We start from the raw sequence: 19,249 nt of genomic DNA on the forward strand, positions 1-19,249 counted from the left end.
GAGGGAAAACAGAAAGAGCAAGAGTATGTGAGAGGAAAGCATTATGGTCTCGGTCGTAGCGCCTGTAATCAGCACTACAGAATCCCAGAGAGACAGTGTATTGTTGTCGTGAAAGCCACAAAGCTAAACAATTCCAAGAATGTCTGGCAAAGCCCTTTTGGGAAGGGCAAGGTGGGGGACTAACTGGGAGAGGGAGCCCCCTCCGCCCCTTTGCACGGTGTGACAGGATTTGGGAGACCTGGCGGAAACCTTCAGGTCACCCAGGGAACTGCTCTCGCGGCTGGTCCTGTGCGGCGAGGCGGGGGGTGAGCGCGAGGCGCGCGGGGCGCGGAGATGTGCAAGTGGCCAAGCTGGACCGAGTGCAGGCGTAAGCTGCAGAGCGGCTAAGGCGAGGGGTGAGTCTCGGGGTGAGGGTCCAAGGGATGCGGGCTTCCCGGGAGCCAACCCGCTCCGAACCCGAGTGGGGCCTGGAACCTCCCGGGACTCTGGCCTCGTCCCCCTCGGCGCGCTCGGCGCACGGGCGCACCCTGGGGACCGCACAGAGCGGTGGGTGCTCGACCGGGCTGGGGGCTACTCTGCCTGCGGCCGCCCTGGCCGGTGCGCTCATTGGTCGGGATGTGTCTGCTCAGTCGCCTCCAACTTCTCCCCGATCCCAACGGTGAGTCACCGGAGAGCAAGCGACCGGGCACGGGGAGCCGGGCACCAGTGTCCCCGGGGCGCCGGGAGCCGGTGGGACGGGCAACAGGAGGACGGAGCGGGCGGGGTCCGGGACGCGCGGAGCAAGGGCAGAGGCCGAGGTCCCGCGCGCAGCGGTTGCCCGGTGCCTGGTCGCCGCGGGCGGAGGAGGCGTGTCCTGGGCGGGAGCCGCCACTGGGACCTGAGAATGTGGGGAGGGGAAGGGGCCGAGAGGGCGACCTGGAGGAGGACCCTGCGAGTGATGTCAGGTCACCTCCAGGTTCATTTTCATAGCTTCCTGCAGGAACGCCCAGGAGTTCTGTTTGGTGACCGAGAGCAGCGCTACCAAATTGCACCGGGGTTCATTTGGGGGCTGGGAATTGGCCATTCCGCTGTACAGACACTGTTTTTATTTTAAAAAGCAAGGTTTGTTTTCATTTTAGTTTCTATCGGATTCTCTCCTCAATTAACTCACTTTTCTAGTTTTTGATTTTCTTAACCTAAATGTCTTTTCACAATCCCACCTCTTCATCGTGCTTCGAACCTTGGCTTCCTATTATATAATTCATGCTTAAATTTGCCAAAGGGTTGGCTGGCGCGGGGTGGGGGTGTTTTGTAGTAGATGGAAGTTTTTAAAGACCCTTTCCTACTTAACCGATCCCAATCTATTTATACTCTAAAAATGAGAGTAACTATAAACGGGTATTCCTCTGAGTCTCTCGGTCAAGTCTATTCCTTGCCCATAAGCGGCTCACATGGATTTTATTAAACTGAAAACTAGTAACTGACTTGCAGCGCCAGCTTTTGGAAGCTGCTATCCGCAGATTGGCCCTGAGGGAGTGTAGCTGCACGCCCTTGGATTTTTTCTTCTTCTGTTCAAGCTCTCAAAAATGTTTGTTGTGCTTGAGACTTGATGTTGTTTGTCTTGGGTTGTATAGCCACACTGTACACGAGAGTAATGTGGATGGGACTTTTCATGTCAGAACTCACTTCAGGCCGGGGAAACACCTACTAGTTAATGTGGTGGGGGCGGGGGGGGGTGGGGGGGGGGGGGGGAGGCAAGCTGTCTTCTGAATACTATTTCCTTCTTCAGCTTCCTTAGACACAATCTAAACATGAAACTGGCTTCTTCCTACTCTGCCTCAATTTCTATTACTGCAAACTAACTCCAAAGCACCACCATGGGGACTTACAGACATGTATTGTCACAGTATCATAATGTGTCCTGACTATGAAAATTGCTTTGAAAATTGCTTTGCTTCACCTTTCTCTTTAACCAATCAGTTATTTTCCAGGTTTCATAATTTGACGTTTGTTGATGCTGATGCTTTGAAATGCATCTTATACCCAAACAAAATAGCATTGTGTTCTTTTGCTGATGTTGCCAAGTTGACGTTTGTGGAGTTTCTGTTGAGTCTGATTCTCTGTTCTCTTATTGTCTGTGTTGGCATTTGCTTCTTAGTTTAAGAGCTTTAACAAATTTCCAGTTCAGGTGAAACATTTTAAGAACTTAGGTATGTGTCTGCTTATCCTACTACAAGCATTGACTTTGTCCCACGTTTTGTGTTCTGATCTGCCTGTCTCTGCATCACTGATCTTTTAAAGGTGTTTGGCTGTGGTTAGATTAGCTCTTTAGGTAACTGAAGATTTGTGATCTGTTCCTTCTTGGGGTATTCTGGTTTGGATTTTCTTATTACAGGATAATGAATTGTCTAGAATTAAGTGGAAATGAAGGACAAAAGTTAATAAGGAGGTTAGTACTGCAACATTTCTGCTTTTAACCAATGTCAAAAAGTAGTACTAAGAGAAAAAAAGGACTTCTGAAAAATTGCACAATCTTTACATAAAAAGGTTGAGTAAGAACGAAATTTTTACTCAAAGATGATTTCCTTTGATGCAGGTAAAAGGACTAAATAGTTTATTTACATTACACTATTTGTTTCCTTGTAGCTTCTCCTACAGCCTTATGTACCTAACTGTTAAGAATCCAGCTACCTTGTCACCCTGCTCAAGGATAAAGAGTCAGGAAGCAGTAACCCAGAACAGAGAAATGCCCGCCTACCAGTTTTCCCTCACCAAGAAGCTTGGTGGCGCCAGAGAGCACTTTGACTTAAACCGATCGGCTGCCCCTGCTCCAAGCTTGACTTTACAGACTCACTAGCTCTGATTGAGGCTTCTAGAAAGGACAAAAAATAAAAAATAAAAATAAATAAAAAAAAAATAAATGACAACAGAGAAAAGAAAAAACTAACAGATAAAAAGGCAGCTCTTTATTTAAACCTTTAAGGGCAGTGGGGAAATCCTCAAGTAGATGTGTTAATACTCACATTCTAGGGGTCCAGGAAATCTGTTCTTTTATGCTTACTTCTCTGTTAAGGGGGAAAGTATTAAATTTGTCCCTGTCTTCTCTTTTCTCAGCCACCACTACTATTAAAATAGCAGTACGATCAATGCAATGCTATATCATTGCCCCAGGAGCCGTGAGGCTAAGCTAACATGAGTTACATAACCATTAAATAAGGCATTTCAACATTCAGGTACATTATATTCCACTTTTATTGAACAGACACGGTTTTCATTGTCCAGTAAAATATTTTTATTTGATAGTCCTTGCTTAGAATATCATATAATCAGGAGGACAAACTGCTTAAGACTTTGTATCCAGATTTTTACTGACCATGTGTGTTTTATTATTGATAAGTCACTAGAGAAAACAAAGCTCTACTTCTCTGCTGAGTCTCAACAATACTGAAAATCTACAGTCATTTCCTACTTTGCATAGTGCCTCAGTTTCTACAAATGCATCCCTGAGGACTTGTAACTGTTCGAGGAAATTCTTTACTGATGAGGACATTTCTGAGCAATTGCTTCATCTAACAACCAAATTCTATGGTTAATTTGTATTGAGCCCAAACCAGCTAACCTGTTGTTGAAGGAGTTCTTTCCTGAAGTCATGCAGAAAGAGTGAAGCTGCTGTAAGCGCTGCTCAGCAACTTTTAAAGAACCATCTGGCCTCTAAAGAAACCATGGGATTTAATACATGGGCTTGCATACCTTTAGTTTTTTACCATAAATGTCTATATGGATGGCTAAAGTAGCTTTTACTTTACATGACACTGTTACATTCAGATTCTGGCCAAATGTTTCTTATGTACCATTGCTTAGCTGTGTCAGCTTGAGCAAACTAATTGAGTCTTCTGTTTTCTGTCTTTCCAGAGTGTGGAATTGGGGTATTAACATCCACTCTGTAGAGAATAGGAGAGCAAATGTATAAAATATTAAAAAATGTACCTAACATCTAGAAATAATTCCAAAAACCCCACTTAGAGTCAGAAGTATTAATATTTTTAATTAATTATAAGTTAACTATATATTCTGCAAGTGATACCCTGACCTACAAAAGAGAACTTTCTTAATCCGTTTTTTTTTCTCTTTCAATCGCACAATAAATACTGATGTAGCTATTGTATTTCATTCTGAAATATAAGCCACTTTTTGTCCATTTAATAACTACCTTCAGAATGCTCTCTAACCCATTCAGAGATACCCTTATCTGTAGGGGAAATAATTTAGAACTTTAAAAATACAAGTTGTTTTTAAGGTAAAATAAACTATTTTCAAGCATTAATTCCTTTTGGTTTTTATCTGTATTTGCACTTTGTATTTCTGCTTAGTTAAAACTTTAAGGTATTAGTCACTGATTTTTTTTAACTTATAAAAGAAGCCATTGGAGCAAGATATGAAGTTAACCTTTAACAGTCTAAAGTTCATAGGAGTGAGTTTAAAACTTTCTTAATGATGATTCAACAATTATTTGTTCATAAATATTAGAAGTAAAGTGAGTAAATACAACAACTCTTTCTGGGATCTTCAGTGATAGAAACGTATGTATATTCTTCCTTAAAATCTCATGCACCTGTGTGTGTGTGTGTGTGTGTGTAATTTAAAAACAAAAGAATATAACTGTTGATTGGACCTGGGACCAATCAGAGTCATGTGTATGTATATTCTTCATATATTTTGCTTCCATCTTTAATGTTTTGACTTTAAGCAAACTGTGATTTTTTTCTAATTTAAAATAAATTGAACTCTTATTTAGCCATATTAACTACATACATACGTACATACATACATACATGCATACATACATACATACATATATGTTTTTTCTGAAATGCATGCATATGCTTTTATTATCTATTTATGATGGTTTTATATTTATATGTATATTTTACAGATTTTAGGTGATGGGAAGATCAGAAAGTCAGATGGATATAACTGATATCAATGCTCCAAAGCCAAAGAAGAAGCAGCGATGGACTCCACTGGAGATCAGCCTATCTGTGCTTGTCTTGCTCCTGACTATCATAGCTGTGACAATGATCGCTCTCTATGCAACCTATGATGGTGAGTGTCTGCCATGCCCACACGGAAACTAGTGCAAGAGGGAACCAATCCTGTTTGCATCCTTTCACCGTTTACCTCGATATACTTAGATGTCGCACAGATTTACTTAGTAGATCCACATCCATATGTTAAAATGATAAACTTAAAGTACACTATCCATATGTTTGAGCTAAAAGTTATTAATTGCAAAGCACATTCAGTATGTTCATGTTTATGAGGCTTGTGTAATTTTGTTTAATCAAAATATACACAATTTTATGTCTAGCTTCAGTAATAGCCGTTAATCAATTTCTGTGTGTCACTGAAATTCTAAAAGGTTTCATGGGAGTCTAAGGACTTGAAATTTGAGTCTTGGAAGTTTTTTTGCAATAAGAAATAGTAAAGATTGGCTCTTTAATGGGAAAACATGATTGCAGAATGATGAATGAAGCATTCAGCTCCTTTAATTTACTATTTCCAGAGTTTAGTTGGTGAATATGGTACAACAGTGTGCTTTTTCTTTGTAACCATCCTTAAATTTAGCATTTCCCATTTATTCTTTCTTTAGTTTTTAAGTAGTAAAAATAGTATATAATGTTTAGTATTACACTTACTTAGTTGGCAAAAATTTTAATAACAAAAGGTAAAAATAACCTGGAAAATGTCATTGTCAATACTTATAGATCTATTCTCTTTTTTTTTAGATGGTATTTGCAAATCATCAGACTGCATAAAATCAGGTAGGAAAATGTTTTTTCATTTACTGATTGCAGTTCATATATATCATTTAAAAAGAAAATGTTAATGGAGAGGTATACTTTTACCCTTCTCATATGCATGCTTAGTAAACATGTCAACAAAAAACCAAAATGTATTTAATAGTAAATTAATCAACTGAAGTAGTCTGAGATGTGTCACTACTCTACAATGATAACAAATTATAACTGTTTTGTGTCCCCTGCTATGGAGTTAGAGCGCTGGAAGGGTGTGCCTATGATTAACTGTAAGTAATCAGACGGCTGTGAATTAAGAATGACATGCAGTTCATGAGACAGGGAGAAAGATAGAGAGAGATAGAGAGACAGAGAGAGAGGAAGAGAGGGAGAGGGAGAGGGAGACGGAGAGGGAGAGAGAGAGAGAGAGAGAGAGAGAGAGAGAGAGAGAGAGAGAGGTAAAGATGTGAGAAGGCCTGGGAGTGAGGTAGGATTTGAGATTTAAAAACTATAAAAGAGAAAAGTATAAACAAGAGGGAAGAAAAAAAGAATAAATCATGGGGGGTGGGAGTGAAATGTGGTGGTAGAGTACTGACTAGAATATTTGGCATTCATCCAGCTTTGGATTTAATCCATAACACACACACACCACACACACACACACACACGCACACACCATGTATGCATGCAAGAGCGTATTCTTGAAAATCAATAAAAGTAGAGAGGCATGATAAAGGAGAAATATTGTCTTGAACAGCTTAGTGATTGAGCAACAGCTGAAGGATGATTGTGAGTGAGTTGAGTAAGAAGAGATCACATGAGGGGGAGAGCAAGGAAGAGATGCCACACTCAGGCAGGCATGAGCTACAAAACTTGGTCTGTGGTACAACCGAGGGGGGCTAAGACAACAGTGAGGGTGAATTGGGTGGCTCAAGAGTGAGTTGGTAAATGAAATGAGGGAGATGACTGAATTGAAAGGGATGTCATGTTATAGAATCCAAAGGACTGAGGAGGACCGTGTCAACTATCACACAAGTACAGAAGCAAGGAGATGAATTATGATATGTGTGTTATAACCCAGGCATAACTTCCAGGTGAATATGGACTGGGGGTTTACAGAAATGGGGCCTGAGAAGTAAGAGTTTGGCTTTGGAATCTCCTAGCTTATGGATAACAGTAGAAACTTTTGGAGTATTTGAGTCCCCAAAAGAAAAAAAAAAAGAGTAACAGAGGCTAGATTTAAGATGACATTGATAATTAGACTAGAAGAAATAAGATAAAGAGTAGAAACTCATGCAGCTATTTAAGCCATAGCAATTATTGTATTGTGAGAAAACAAGAAGAGCTCTTGACCCTTCTGCAAGGAGAAGAAAGATGTATCTGGGTACAACACTCTGGGATACACTCTTTAACCTTTGGCAGTTAGCTCTGTTCTATCTGGCATTTGTTATTCTTTAAACTTGGCAATATAATGATAGGAAATTACCTTGAGGTTCTAGGTTGTGGTCTAATGTGCTGAGTGTGTGCCCTTTGGCAATCTGCGTTGCTGTTTGAATAGATATTTTGCTCTGGGTCTCTATTGTGATAGTCATCCACCCTCCATCATGGTGTTTGACACAGGGAGCCTAAGAAAGACCTGGCTGTAGACTGGATTATAGCCATTTGCTGTTCAACCTAACAGCACGCACTTTCCTGTCCAGTGGTTTTAATCAGAAACAAAAACATGTCTCTATTCTCCAGGGAAATAACTATACTGACACACTGGTTGAGAGATGCCTGGGGTCAGTGCAGAAAAGTTAACATGAGCTGCGGTCACTGAAGTTCTCATTTCCTCCTTCCCTGGGTCCTCCCATTCCTCCTTCTTTCTGTCAGTTGTCCTGGCATATGCTCCTATTTTGAGAAACTTAGAATTACATCCTGACCTGTAATGGTTGGTTCTTCTATCCTTAGGACACTTGGTGTGGCTCTTAAATCTCTTAACTCATACATTTTCTGTTCTCTTCTATCATTCTTGTGTTTTACTTTTGAAGAAGTTGGATTCTTTGACTACACAGGCAAATGTTTATAAACCTGTACAGGAGAGTTTCCCCAGGGATCTGGTAGAGTCCTGTAGTAGTAAACACCTCATGAAGTGATATTTGGTGGCTTGATATTTAAGGATATAGGTTTTAAATAATGTTTGGAAAGTACCAATCTGCCAAAATTTATTTAACCTTTATTCTTAAAAGTATAACCTGGAAATCATGGCAAGTATAAAGTGTTTCAAGAGCATTGTCTTGGCAGAGACATGTGAGAGCAACAGAAACAGCCTCTGTGGTGTAACTGGGCTTCTTATCACTTTGCTCTGCTGGGCTACAAGCTGTTAGGACACTTTCTGACTCAGAGCTACTGGTTTTTTTCCAGGAGAAAAAGGTGAAGATCACATGCTCCTCACCTCATGTTTGCATTCTGCTCTCTCATGCTCTTATACATGCACAGACAGACAGACAGACAGACAGGTGCGTGTGCGTGCACACACACACACACATACACACACACACAAACACACACACACACACACACACATCTATAAGTCATATCTGTCGCTGAAAAGACAAGTTCTTTTTCAAATAAAGAAATCAATAGAGAAAATCTTAGACTGAAGAAAGGAATATAGGAGAGCGAGCAGAGCAGAGTAGGTAACGAAAAGAAAGACAGGAAATGTGTTCAGAAAAAGAAGAGTGTCCTAGTATCAATTCTATAGTCATTTTAAATGACTTGGAAAGTTCAAGCCTGAGCACAGAAATTCTTGAGAATTTGAGAAGTAGGCAAATGGTTACTTTAATTGAAAGAAGATTCTAATGTTCTCCCAGTGTGTAGGAACTTCCTGGCAAGTGTATTTCAAGGATTAGAAGAAAAACCACACTGAGGGAAAAAACTGGTTAATAAAGTCTATGGGTTTTATATATTTTAGATCTGAGCATCTGTGATTTTGTAATACATATAAAGTAATGTTTACAATGCATCCTTTTACTTGCTTATATGTGATTCCATGAGGTTGGCCAGATCTCAATAAAACAAACACTACTCAACAAATAACAGGATAAGGCAAGGCTGGAAATTTTAGCATAAAAGTATGTCATTTATCATTTATTTGACACTTAACAGTATAAAAAACTTAGAGAGACAGAGTTTGCATGTGGTTCTGTAGATTTTTGTATGTAATTCTAAGTTCAGTAACAGACATCTTTTGCACTGTAACCTTTCTAACTAAAAAGATTTCCCCAAATCTTATGTTTTAAATCAAAGCTTCTTGATCTCATCATTGCTGACATTTTGGGATAGGCAATTCTTCATAGAGGATGCTGGCATTATAAAATGTTCAACAGCACTCCCAGTTTCTAGCCACTCTAGTTGCTGAGTAGCAAGTTCTGCCATCTCACTGCAACGGCCAAAAAGAAAAAGTCTTCGTATGTTATCAAATGTTCTTTAAAGGCAGTTGAATAACTTTGGTAGGATAGTGCTGTTTTAAATAACCTGAAGTCTTTTCAATTTGCAAGTAAAATAATCACCCTCTTATCTGATTCTGTATATATTCTTTATATATCACTTTACATGCTATCAGGGCCTTTAATAAGGTGGAGTGGGTGGGTGTGGCTAAACTAACGAGTTTGAAATGAAAAGATGGCCCAGTGTAGTTGTAAAGGTCCTTATAAGACAAAGAGAGAAGAACATCTATGCCACCAAAGGAGCAGAGGGAGCAGAGACTTCAGTATTATACCCACAGTATTACCACTGGAGTCTAGAAAGCAGAGTGAATGGGTGTCCCTGGAGCATGCAGAGGAAATTTAGTTTCTCCGATCCATTGTAGGCTTCTGAATACTAGAACTGTAAGATAATATGTCTGAGGTATGTGCTATTATATCTTCTTCTTATAGGTGAACTTATTTGAGCTAGGAAGTCAACCCAGGCAACATGGCTCTAGAGCCTATACTCATAACTACTTCTATATGTTGTTTCAAAGGAGATCAAGAGTGATTGAAACTTTCAAAACTCTATGCTTGTGTAACAGTTTGGAGGCATAAATACTTCCTCTTTTGCAAGTATGTGGGGCTAAAAAATGTAAGATGATGAAGAAAGATGAAATCTAGATGGAGAAATGTTTAAATATCTTTTAGACCCCATCATAACAGAAAATTCCAGACTAATGCAGGTATCTGTTAGTCTATTTTGCATCACTATAATGAAATGAGTCTGGGTTACTTTGTAAAGTACAGAACTTTATCTGGCTAGCAGTTCTTATGGCTCAGTTGATGCCTTCATGCATCCAAAGTACTACGTATCTGAGGAAATAAAGGGAACACACATAAGTGTACTCTGTCATCTTTCCTTTTCTTATAAAGTCATCATGAAGGATTCATCCTCTTGACCAGTTGAAATCCCAATCTCCTTCTTATAAAAGTTTCATTTCTAGACACCATAGCTCAGTTTAAGGGGATTAAATTTCTGTATATGTACCTCTGAAGGATACATCCATGTACCAAACAGGAGGCTCCAAAGAAGCAATTGTTGGCAGAGTGACCCTAAACTATACAGAATCTAGAGAATCCAGGTTAAGACACAAGAGCCACGGAGTTCAGAAGAGTGAACTGCTCTGTCATACAGTTATACACTGCACAATTGCCAAGGAACCCTGAGTAAACGGCCTGGAGAGCATAAAGACTTGGATGGAGCAAGAGAGAAGATAGACTATAATCTAGGACTTCCTTTTACTTTACTTTACTTCTGTGCTTACCAAGCAGACTTTGATGAGGATTTAATTACCAACACTAGGAAAGGGGATGCTCTGTCCACTTGAAATATTTATCACAGTGAGATAATGAATTCACATTCTGATTTAATTTTCATTCTTGTATGCCTTGACCTACAACCTTGAAGCAAAATGAATATTCCAATATGTGCCATTTTTATAAGTGCCAGATGGTGGTAATACCCCAGATGAAGTACCTTAGCACTAACTCGCCTTCTGGCAGCAACAGGGCATCTCTGTTCCCTAAAGACTTTAGTCTCTGTCATCTGCCCACTAACACAATGAATACTCCATGTAGAGAAATGGAGTACACAAATACAGGAAGGACTGTAAGCTGACTTTTAGGGTTTGCAAGTCCTGCATCAAGCTTCTAGAGCAGATGAGGCTGTTTATGTGCATTTGTAAAAAAAAAAAAAAAATCCTACAGACAGTTAAGTGCACTGAACATGACTTTGAGAAGGTTTCAGTGCACCATGGAGAAACTTACTTCCAGGGATTTCCTTGATATATATAGTACTGAAGGCAATTAGTAGTTATACTTCCTTAAAATGTCTCCAGTCAAAATGAACAAATTAACATCTCTCATTTAAATCCTTTTAAAAGAAAGGGAGCCAATTTCCCCAGCCTCGACACACACATTCTTATCATCTGTGAAAAAGTTAAAACACTACCATAACATACCTTTTTTAGGTGGGCTGAGGGATGAAAATGTAGATAAGTTAAATTAATCATTTAGTGTGTGAGGGGTAATAGTATCTAGTAGGGTTTCTAAGACTTCAAATGTCAACTTTAAAGCTGTAAAAACCATGTGTTTGTAAATATGCTGAATTTACCTTACATTTATTGTAGTCAATGATTTTATGGGGGTCTTGGTTGTAAAAACACTAAGAAGGAGTGAGAGACATGGTAACAACCATGTGCTGTTGAAGGAAGAGTCCTGCTTTGTCCTGCACAGAGAAGGGTAGCCTGGTGCTCTTTACCAATCCTTCTGTCTGATGTGCAGCTCAGAGTGATAAAATTAGTATATTATATGAGAGAAGTTGAAAATATAACATTAAAAAGAATCAAAGAAGAAAATTTCCCAACTTAAGTCCTGAAAATTGTCATTCTTTAAGATCATTTAGCAAAGGAGAAAGGGAGAGTATGTTAGTATTTTTATTCTGTTCTTAGACCCTAGTATTCTCTCTCTTTTAAAACATCCTTTCATCATACCTGCTAAAGGAATTCTCCAGAAAGGCAGAATAAATACCTTCTCCAAGTGTGAGAAATAAATCCATACATAAGAAGTAATTCTCATATTATGAGAATTGATTCACAAGATTAACTACTCAGTTTTCACTACAAAACATTTGCTAGAAAGTATACATTGAGTAGCTCCTATTGCTTGGTCAGCCGTGTGCAGAGCATTGGTACTACAATCAATAATGAGTCACCTATACAACATGTGTATGTCCTGCAGGACCACATTGCTCTGTAACATCACAGTCATCTTAGTTTGTGTGACTATGCTGTACAATGTCTTCTGAAATCATTTAAAGGTGTACATCTCAGAATTAGTCCATCATTAACTGGCTGCATTAGGATTACAATGATAAGTCTCTGGAAACCCAACCAAGGAGTTCAAATTATTCCAGAATTGGGTACCGGAAGCATGGTTGTCATCTCCTGAGGTTTGACTTACAGAGATATGTGACCATCTGATCTGATGCACAGTAGATTGGTAGGCCCACATAGAGCAGACACCAGGGAAAAGACACCAGGGTTTGTCCTCCAGAGACAAATATGATGCAAAAGGCCCCTTTTCAGCTTGACTGACAGAAGTCAGCTAGATTTGTTTTTAACCTGCAATTCCAGGCTTCCTTGTATTAACTAGATTCTTTAGTATGTTTCCTAGCCCTAACTTTTCTTTCTAATCAAACAAATAGAAATTTATTTTACACCTCTCTGAAATGCCGTTGTCACTGTTTTTGCAAATTTGATAGAAATCTAGATACTTGTAGGAAGAAGTAATCTTATTTGAGGAACTTGCTCCATCAGACTGGCCTATGGACATGTGTGTGGGTATTTTCTTGATTGTTGATTACTGTGGGAGGGCTCGATCTACTGCAGGCTGCTGAGCCTGGGCCATTTAAGAAACATAACTGAGCAAGGGCAAGGAAACAAGGCAGAAAACAGCACCCCTCATGGCATCTGCTTGCCTCCAGGTTTCTACTTTGAGCTCCTGCCCTGGCTTCCCTCCATGATGGACTGTAACTTGTACGCCAAATAAGCCCTTTCTTTCCCAAATTAGTTTTAGTCTTGGTGTTTTATCAAAGCAACATAAATCAAACTAGGAGACCCACTTTGATTATTCATTGATACATGGTTTAGGAATAATTCCAATTAATAATCAGATGAAAAGAACCAATTCCAGCAAGAGAGATGTGCAGGAAAAGTTTGCCAATTTCATTTTAAAAGAGATGCAAGTATCATGAATAATTAAAGCTCAGTCATCTGAAAGCTTCCTGCCTTCTTTTTCCACTAAGAAACTTTTAGCATCAGAGAGTTGGTGTATAAGTTCTGGCCACATCCTGTGTTATTGGTGGGTGATCTTAATTAAGTCATTTTAGGTTTGTTGCATTTCATTTTCCTTATCTGCAAAACTGAAATTAAAAAAGCCTCATTTTACAACTAAAAAGCAAAGACAAATCACAGCTCTTTTCGTATTGCTCATCTTCTGGGAAGATGCACCATGGGTATAAGCTCAGGTATATTTTATTTATCATCTAATTTCAGGAGTATAACAAATGTAACATTTAAATATTTCCATTAAAAATTAAATAAAACTATTTTTAAATAAACTTTATGACAATAGAAATACATATTCAACAACAAACACACATAAAACCACAGAGAAAAGAGAGAGAGAGACTGATTTTGAATACCCTAATGTTAATGATGGTTTATCATTTCTTGGTATTTTCTTTGATGTCTATAGTCTTACTTATATAGGGGAGGACAGTATAGCATTTGCTCAGGTTAAAATGAGCTCAAGCAGAAATGAACACTTAAGTCCACCTTCTGTAAAAGAAAAAGAAAAAAATAATCCAAACAGAATCCCCCAATGCCCATCCTCGTTAGGAAACCTAACTACTCTGTGCTCATCCATGCTGGTCCTTAAGACTTACTTTCCCTCTGATTAAAATTTAGAAGTAAGTAATCCAGGAGACTGAGGCAGGAGGACAATGGCCGAATCACTTTTTCAGAGAATGATGTTCGTACAAGGCATATCAGCATCAGCTGGGAACGTTCAGAAATGCTCATTCCCAGTGTCTACCTAAGCCTTACTGAATTTGCAGTTGTGATTTTAGCAAATTCCTAGCATGCTGATCTGTGTTAAGGAGTCTGAAAAGCAATAAAGAAATGATTTCCAACTACAGCACCTTAGTAGAATAATTTGAGAAGCTTTTAAAACATACCCACATAGCCACACACAACACTGTGTGTTGTGTTGTGTTGTGTTGTGTGTTTCCAGTTTAGTGTTCTTTCTGTTAGGAGGAAAAGCAACTAAAACCAACTTAAGTTAATAAATAAATATTAGTGTGACTAGGAATTGCCTAGACATTTATAGTTTTCAAAGAAGGTACATCCTTACTAGTCTATTAATATGAAGGCAAATATTTACCTAGAGCAGGGAATAGCTTTTCAGGGAGAAAGAGCTTGATAGGACCAGCAAAGTCAAAGGGCATATGGAGGGCTGACACAGCAGAGTGTGATGGGGAGCATGTCAAGACTGAGATACTGAGAGGATGAATATAAGGCTAAGTTAGAAAGGATGTGTATGAAGAACTGAGGTGGTGACAAATGAGGAAGAGTTGAATGTCGGCATTGACAAGTGAGGTGAGCATCTACTGTGCTGTGTAACCCATAGTGAGGTGAGCATCATCTGTGTTGTGTAATCCATTTTAAAGTGTTTAAAATTCCTATCTACAGCAATGGGAAATCAGAGAAGGATAAGTTTTAAATGAGACACGTGACATGCTCTTGGATGCTGAAGGATCACTGTATATTTTATAACCCAAGAATGGCTAAGGACGGGAACTAAGCCTTTTATACTGATTTTGATGAGGATTACAGTTGCCTAGTTCTGAGGTTACAATATTCACATATATTAATGCATAAAATTGTGTATTTTTGTAGAGTTCATTAGACATAGTCTTCAGACAAAGGTGGTTCGAAGACGTAAAGAAAATGTTATGCAAGCATTTGACTTGGAAGTCTGGATGATAGGTGAAGCCGCCCACTAAGCCAGCATACCCAAGAAAGAATGTATAAATATGTAGGCAGACTGTAGGCAGGAATTTGCCTTGAAGTCATTTAAATTTGAGGTAATTGTATTTTGTTTGTGTAGTGGGGTTCAAGGAAGTTGGGGATGAAGATAAAATCATCATCCCATGGGTAATATAGTTGAGATTCCAGGAAGGCGATAACCCAGAATGACATTGTATAAAGCAACATGTTTAGAAATGAAAAGAATCTCTTTCAAAAGAGACTGACAATTCAGAAATTGAGCCATCCAGGGGAGAAGTCACTCAAGCAAACGGAAATGCCGATGTCAAAATTGAAGTGACTACAAAATAGGATTGAACACAGCCGAGAGCCAGAGTAGGATAATACTAAAGCAGAGAGAACAATGTCAGGGATTCTGGTGGAAGATGCAGAAATGGTGACCTCTGTAGCAAAAGTGTTCTGAGGGCAGGAGGGATGTGGCCGGCAGACCTCTTAGAGGAGTCTCCTCTCTCTCTGTTCTCTCTCTCTACTGGGTGTTGGAGACAGTGATGGTTCGAATGAGTGCACATGGGGAGCTGGAAGCATAAGACACTGAGTGAGTGGTCACCACTTCACAGTTTTGTACATGAAGAGGACAAATCTGTATTCACAGTAGGCTGTAGTGAATGTAAGTTGAGTAGAATCCTGGAAAAGGCTGGCAATCACCTCAGACTGCTGAGAAAACACTTTAATGTGGAGTAAAGGTGATAGTCAGGAGTGTTCAGAGATGTAAGAAATTCTTAGCTCGGTCATAGCAGTGGTTTCCACATCCCCAGTGCCACCTTCGAAGACGAGTAGACTGAGAAGAGGGTGCCAAAGCCTTTAATAAGCAGAAATGAATGTCTCAGGAGTCAGGAGATGACAGATAAAGCAGGTGTGGCTGGGATGACTGAATGGCAGAACCCTTAATAAGTGCTGTGGTGTGCTGACTCGGATTTGGCACAGTGATAAAAGAATGCTGGTTTTGCTGGTTGACATTGAGTCCTGTTTCGAGGATAGAGTGCAGATGAGAGAGCTCCACAGGAAGCCATTTTGCTTAAGCCAGAGAATTAGAAAGAGCCTTCTAAGAGCAGGCTTAGAACTTCATGTCCTCATATCTTCTTGGAGAAGCTGCTTTCAGAAATGCTTTTCTGATTCTTTTTCGCTCACAGCCAAACCCTTCTTCCATCTCTAGGGGTGAGTTTAAGGGTGCCACTTTTCTGAAAGGAGGGGCGAATTAGCTGATTAAGACTAAGGTTTGAGAATCACAGGCCAAGCCACATGATCTACTCATACAGATTAGGGGTTTGATTCACGTGCTGCCACCGTAGGTGATTATATCTCTCAAAAGCATAAACAGAGTGTCCAGGGAAGATGCTGACAGGCCTACTGCATGGCATATTGTTATGGGACTCTGTGATAATAGAATTATTAATGATTTATTTAAATGTATCTTTCTGTACTACAGATAAAACTTCAAAATTAATCAGAAACTTATTAAAGTGTTTGTTTAAACATTTCTCAGAGGCATGATCATTCTTCAGAATTAAGAAAACAAACAAACAGTTGTTGCAATTCAGAAGTCAGGTCACTCCCTCCCTTCCATTCTTCATCCCAGGAGTCGGTTTATAGATTTACACGTCTTAGCCATGAAGATAACAAAGGAGTCAGAGTCACTGTGCTGGCTAGATGTTCAGGAAGCTTGCTGAAATGAATTATCAGTAACTATTAGCAAACACCATCATTTCCTTGTTCTTTATGGCTTGATAAAGCCCCATTGTATTTCTGTATCCAGTCATCTGTTGGTGGAAACCTAGGCTGATTCTGTATTGGCTATTTTGAATGGTGCTGCGATAAATATGAATGTTCAGGTATCAATGCCGAGTGCTAATTTAGATTCATCAGGATACATATTCAGGTCTGGCATACCTGAAATATATGATACTTGTGTTTTTAATATTTGAGGAACATCTAAGATAACTGCCATTGTGTTTGTACTGATGTACACTACCTCCAGCACTGGATACGACACTGGAAAAGTCTTCTTTCCTGGATTCTCACCAGCAATCTTTTTTTTTTTTTAAGTAATGGCCACCTTGAGTCTTCCACTAGACCCCCTCAGCTTCATCTACTGTTTGACTGTGAGTGTCTGTATCTGTCTCAGTCAGCTGCTGATGGAGCCTCTCAGAGGACAGTTATGCTAGGATCCTGTCTGCAAGTATAACAGAGTATCATTAGAAGTATGAGGGATTGGTGCTTGCTCCTGGGATGGGTCTCAAGTTGGGCCAGTCATTGGTTGATTATTCCCTTCATCCCTGCTCTATCTTTGTCCCTGTGTATCTAGTAGGCAGAACCCTAAGAAGATAGGGACTCCATGGGAAGACAAACAGAGTCAACTAACGTGGACCCTTAGCTCTGAGAAACTGAACCACTAACCAAAGAGTGATCATGAACTGGATCTAGCCCCCGACCCCACACATAGGTAACAGATGTACAGGTTGCTCTTTATGCAAGACCCCAACAGCTAGAGTGTGGCTATTCCTGAATTTGTTGCCTGCCTGTGGATCCCATTCCCCTAACTGGGCCATCTTATCTGGCCTCTGTAAGAGAGGATGCCCCTAGTACCTTAGTCCAGCAGCAACTAATGTGCTGGGGGAGGAAGGACAATCCTCAGGAGGGTACCCCTTCTCAGAGGAGACGAGGAGAGGGAGGAGGTTCCAGAGAGGGGGTGGCAGGAGGAGGGGGACTGATGTTGGGTTGTAAAGTGAGTAAATTAATTTAAAAATAATAATACCTACCTGATGGGAGGAGATGGAGTCTCAATGTCCCTTTGAATTGGATCTCCTTGCCGCTCCAAGATAAGGATTTTATATATTTATTGGCCATTTGTACTTTACTTTTTGAGAACTGTCTGTCTGGTTCTTTCATTTATCTATTATTTATTAGATTGTTTTGTTGCATTCTTTATAGTTTGAGATATCAATTCTCTGTCAGATTTGTGCCTGTCGAAGATTTCCCCCATGCTGTAAGCTGTCCCCATGCTGTAAGCTGTCCCTATGCTGGTTTTGCTTCTGTTCTTCAGAGGCTTCCTTGATTTCACATAATCCCATTTGCAAATTACTGGAATTATTCTTTGAGCTACTGAAGTTCTTTCTCAAAAGTCATTGCCTGTGCCTTATCTTAGTGTTTCCCTCTACAACTTCAGACTTTTCAGGCCTTATGTTAAGGTCTTTGGCTGGTTGTCAGCTAACTTTTAGGCAGCGTGAAAGACAATGTCTAACAGTTTTCGTTCTTCTATGTGTGGAGGTCCAGTGTACCTATAACTATTTGTTGACTTACCTATTTTCCAATGCATATTTTGGGCACCTTTGTTAATAGTTGGGTGACTGTAGCTGTGTGGGTCTGTTGCCAGCTAGTTTGTCCCATTCAATCAGTCTGTATGTCTGTTTGTCTTGGTGCTAGTGCTATGCTGATTTTGTAACTGTCACCCTGTGTTATAATATGAACTTATGTTTTTGTGACACTATAAAACCTCTAGCACTGTTCATTTTTTCTCAGGATTGCTTTGACTGTTCGAATGTTTAGGGTTTTTTTCCCTATTTCTGTGACGACTAACCTTAATTTTGATGGGATGACACTGACTCTGTAACTCTTCTGGTAGTATAGCCATCATCATGAGTTAATTCGGTGAATCAGATTAATTCTAATCAATGAGAATAGAATACTAAGCCCAGAAGTAAACACAACTGAAGAATGGTCCTGTAATAATCAACTGAAATTACTTCCTTTAACCTCAAGATGTTTGAGCAAACCAAGGAACAGTTAGCATAGTATATACCAAGACACTCATTTCAAAGGGCTAAAAGACTAAATAAGCATAGTGGGACTACAAATTGGCTTTTGAGTAATAAAGAAAAATAGAGGAGACAGAAGCAAAAGATAAAGGGGGGAAACAGTAAGAACACGGAGAAGTGGGGCCACTCCAAAGGAAGAGGAAGAAAAGAAAGTGGCAAAATCACATCAGACTCCCAGAAACATTCCTTTCGTGGAACACTGAAGCAGGGAAGCCACAACACCAAGCTCACCTATACCCATGGGAGAGCTTGTCTGAAGAATATAATACAGAAAGTGAGAGAACACAGTGTAGGACAAAGACAGGACAAAGCTGGCCTACAAAATTAGATATGAAGTAAGGCGACTGTAAAAGCAAAAGAAGGAGAAATAGACTAAATTTTATACCCTATAGAGACATATGGCGAAGGATAAAGTAAGATAGAAATTTTAAAAATAGCAAAATGGGGGGATTGGAAAAGGGGATAACATCTGAAATGTAAGTAAAATATCCAATAAAGAAGAAAAAATAGCAAAAGGTAAAATGTATAAGAAGTTGAAGAAGATG

The 19,249-nt window shown here is 39.6% G+C and overlaps 1 protein-coding gene across 2 annotated transcripts in view; it reads left to right on the top strand.

The window, feature by feature from the left end:
- The window catches only part of Mme (membrane metalloendopeptidase), an 82,424-nt gene continuing 63,175 nt past the window's right edge, over window positions 1-19,249 (top strand). Inside the window, exons 1-3 of one of the 2 annotated variants that reach the window (XM_028763461.1) lie at window positions 1-395; window positions 4,913-5,082; window positions 5,766-5,801. In XM_028763461.1, the coding sequence (XP_028619294.1) occupies window positions 4,923-5,082; window positions 5,766-5,801 (196 nt within the window). In that variant the 5' untranslated portion in view covers window positions 1-395; window positions 4,913-4,922. Of the gene's footprint in view, window positions 396-874; window positions 1,102-4,912; window positions 5,083-5,765; window positions 5,802-19,249 lie in introns of those variants that run through there. The other variant, XM_028763460.1, reaches the window with a different exon arrangement.

The sequence above is a fragment of the Grammomys surdaster genome, unplaced genomic scaffold, assembly GCF_004785775.1.
Source record: "Grammomys surdaster isolate TR1022 unplaced genomic scaffold, NIH_TR_1.0 139, whole genome shotgun sequence".
Taxonomy (NCBI): Eukaryota; Metazoa; Chordata; class Mammalia; order Rodentia; family Muridae; genus Grammomys; species Grammomys surdaster.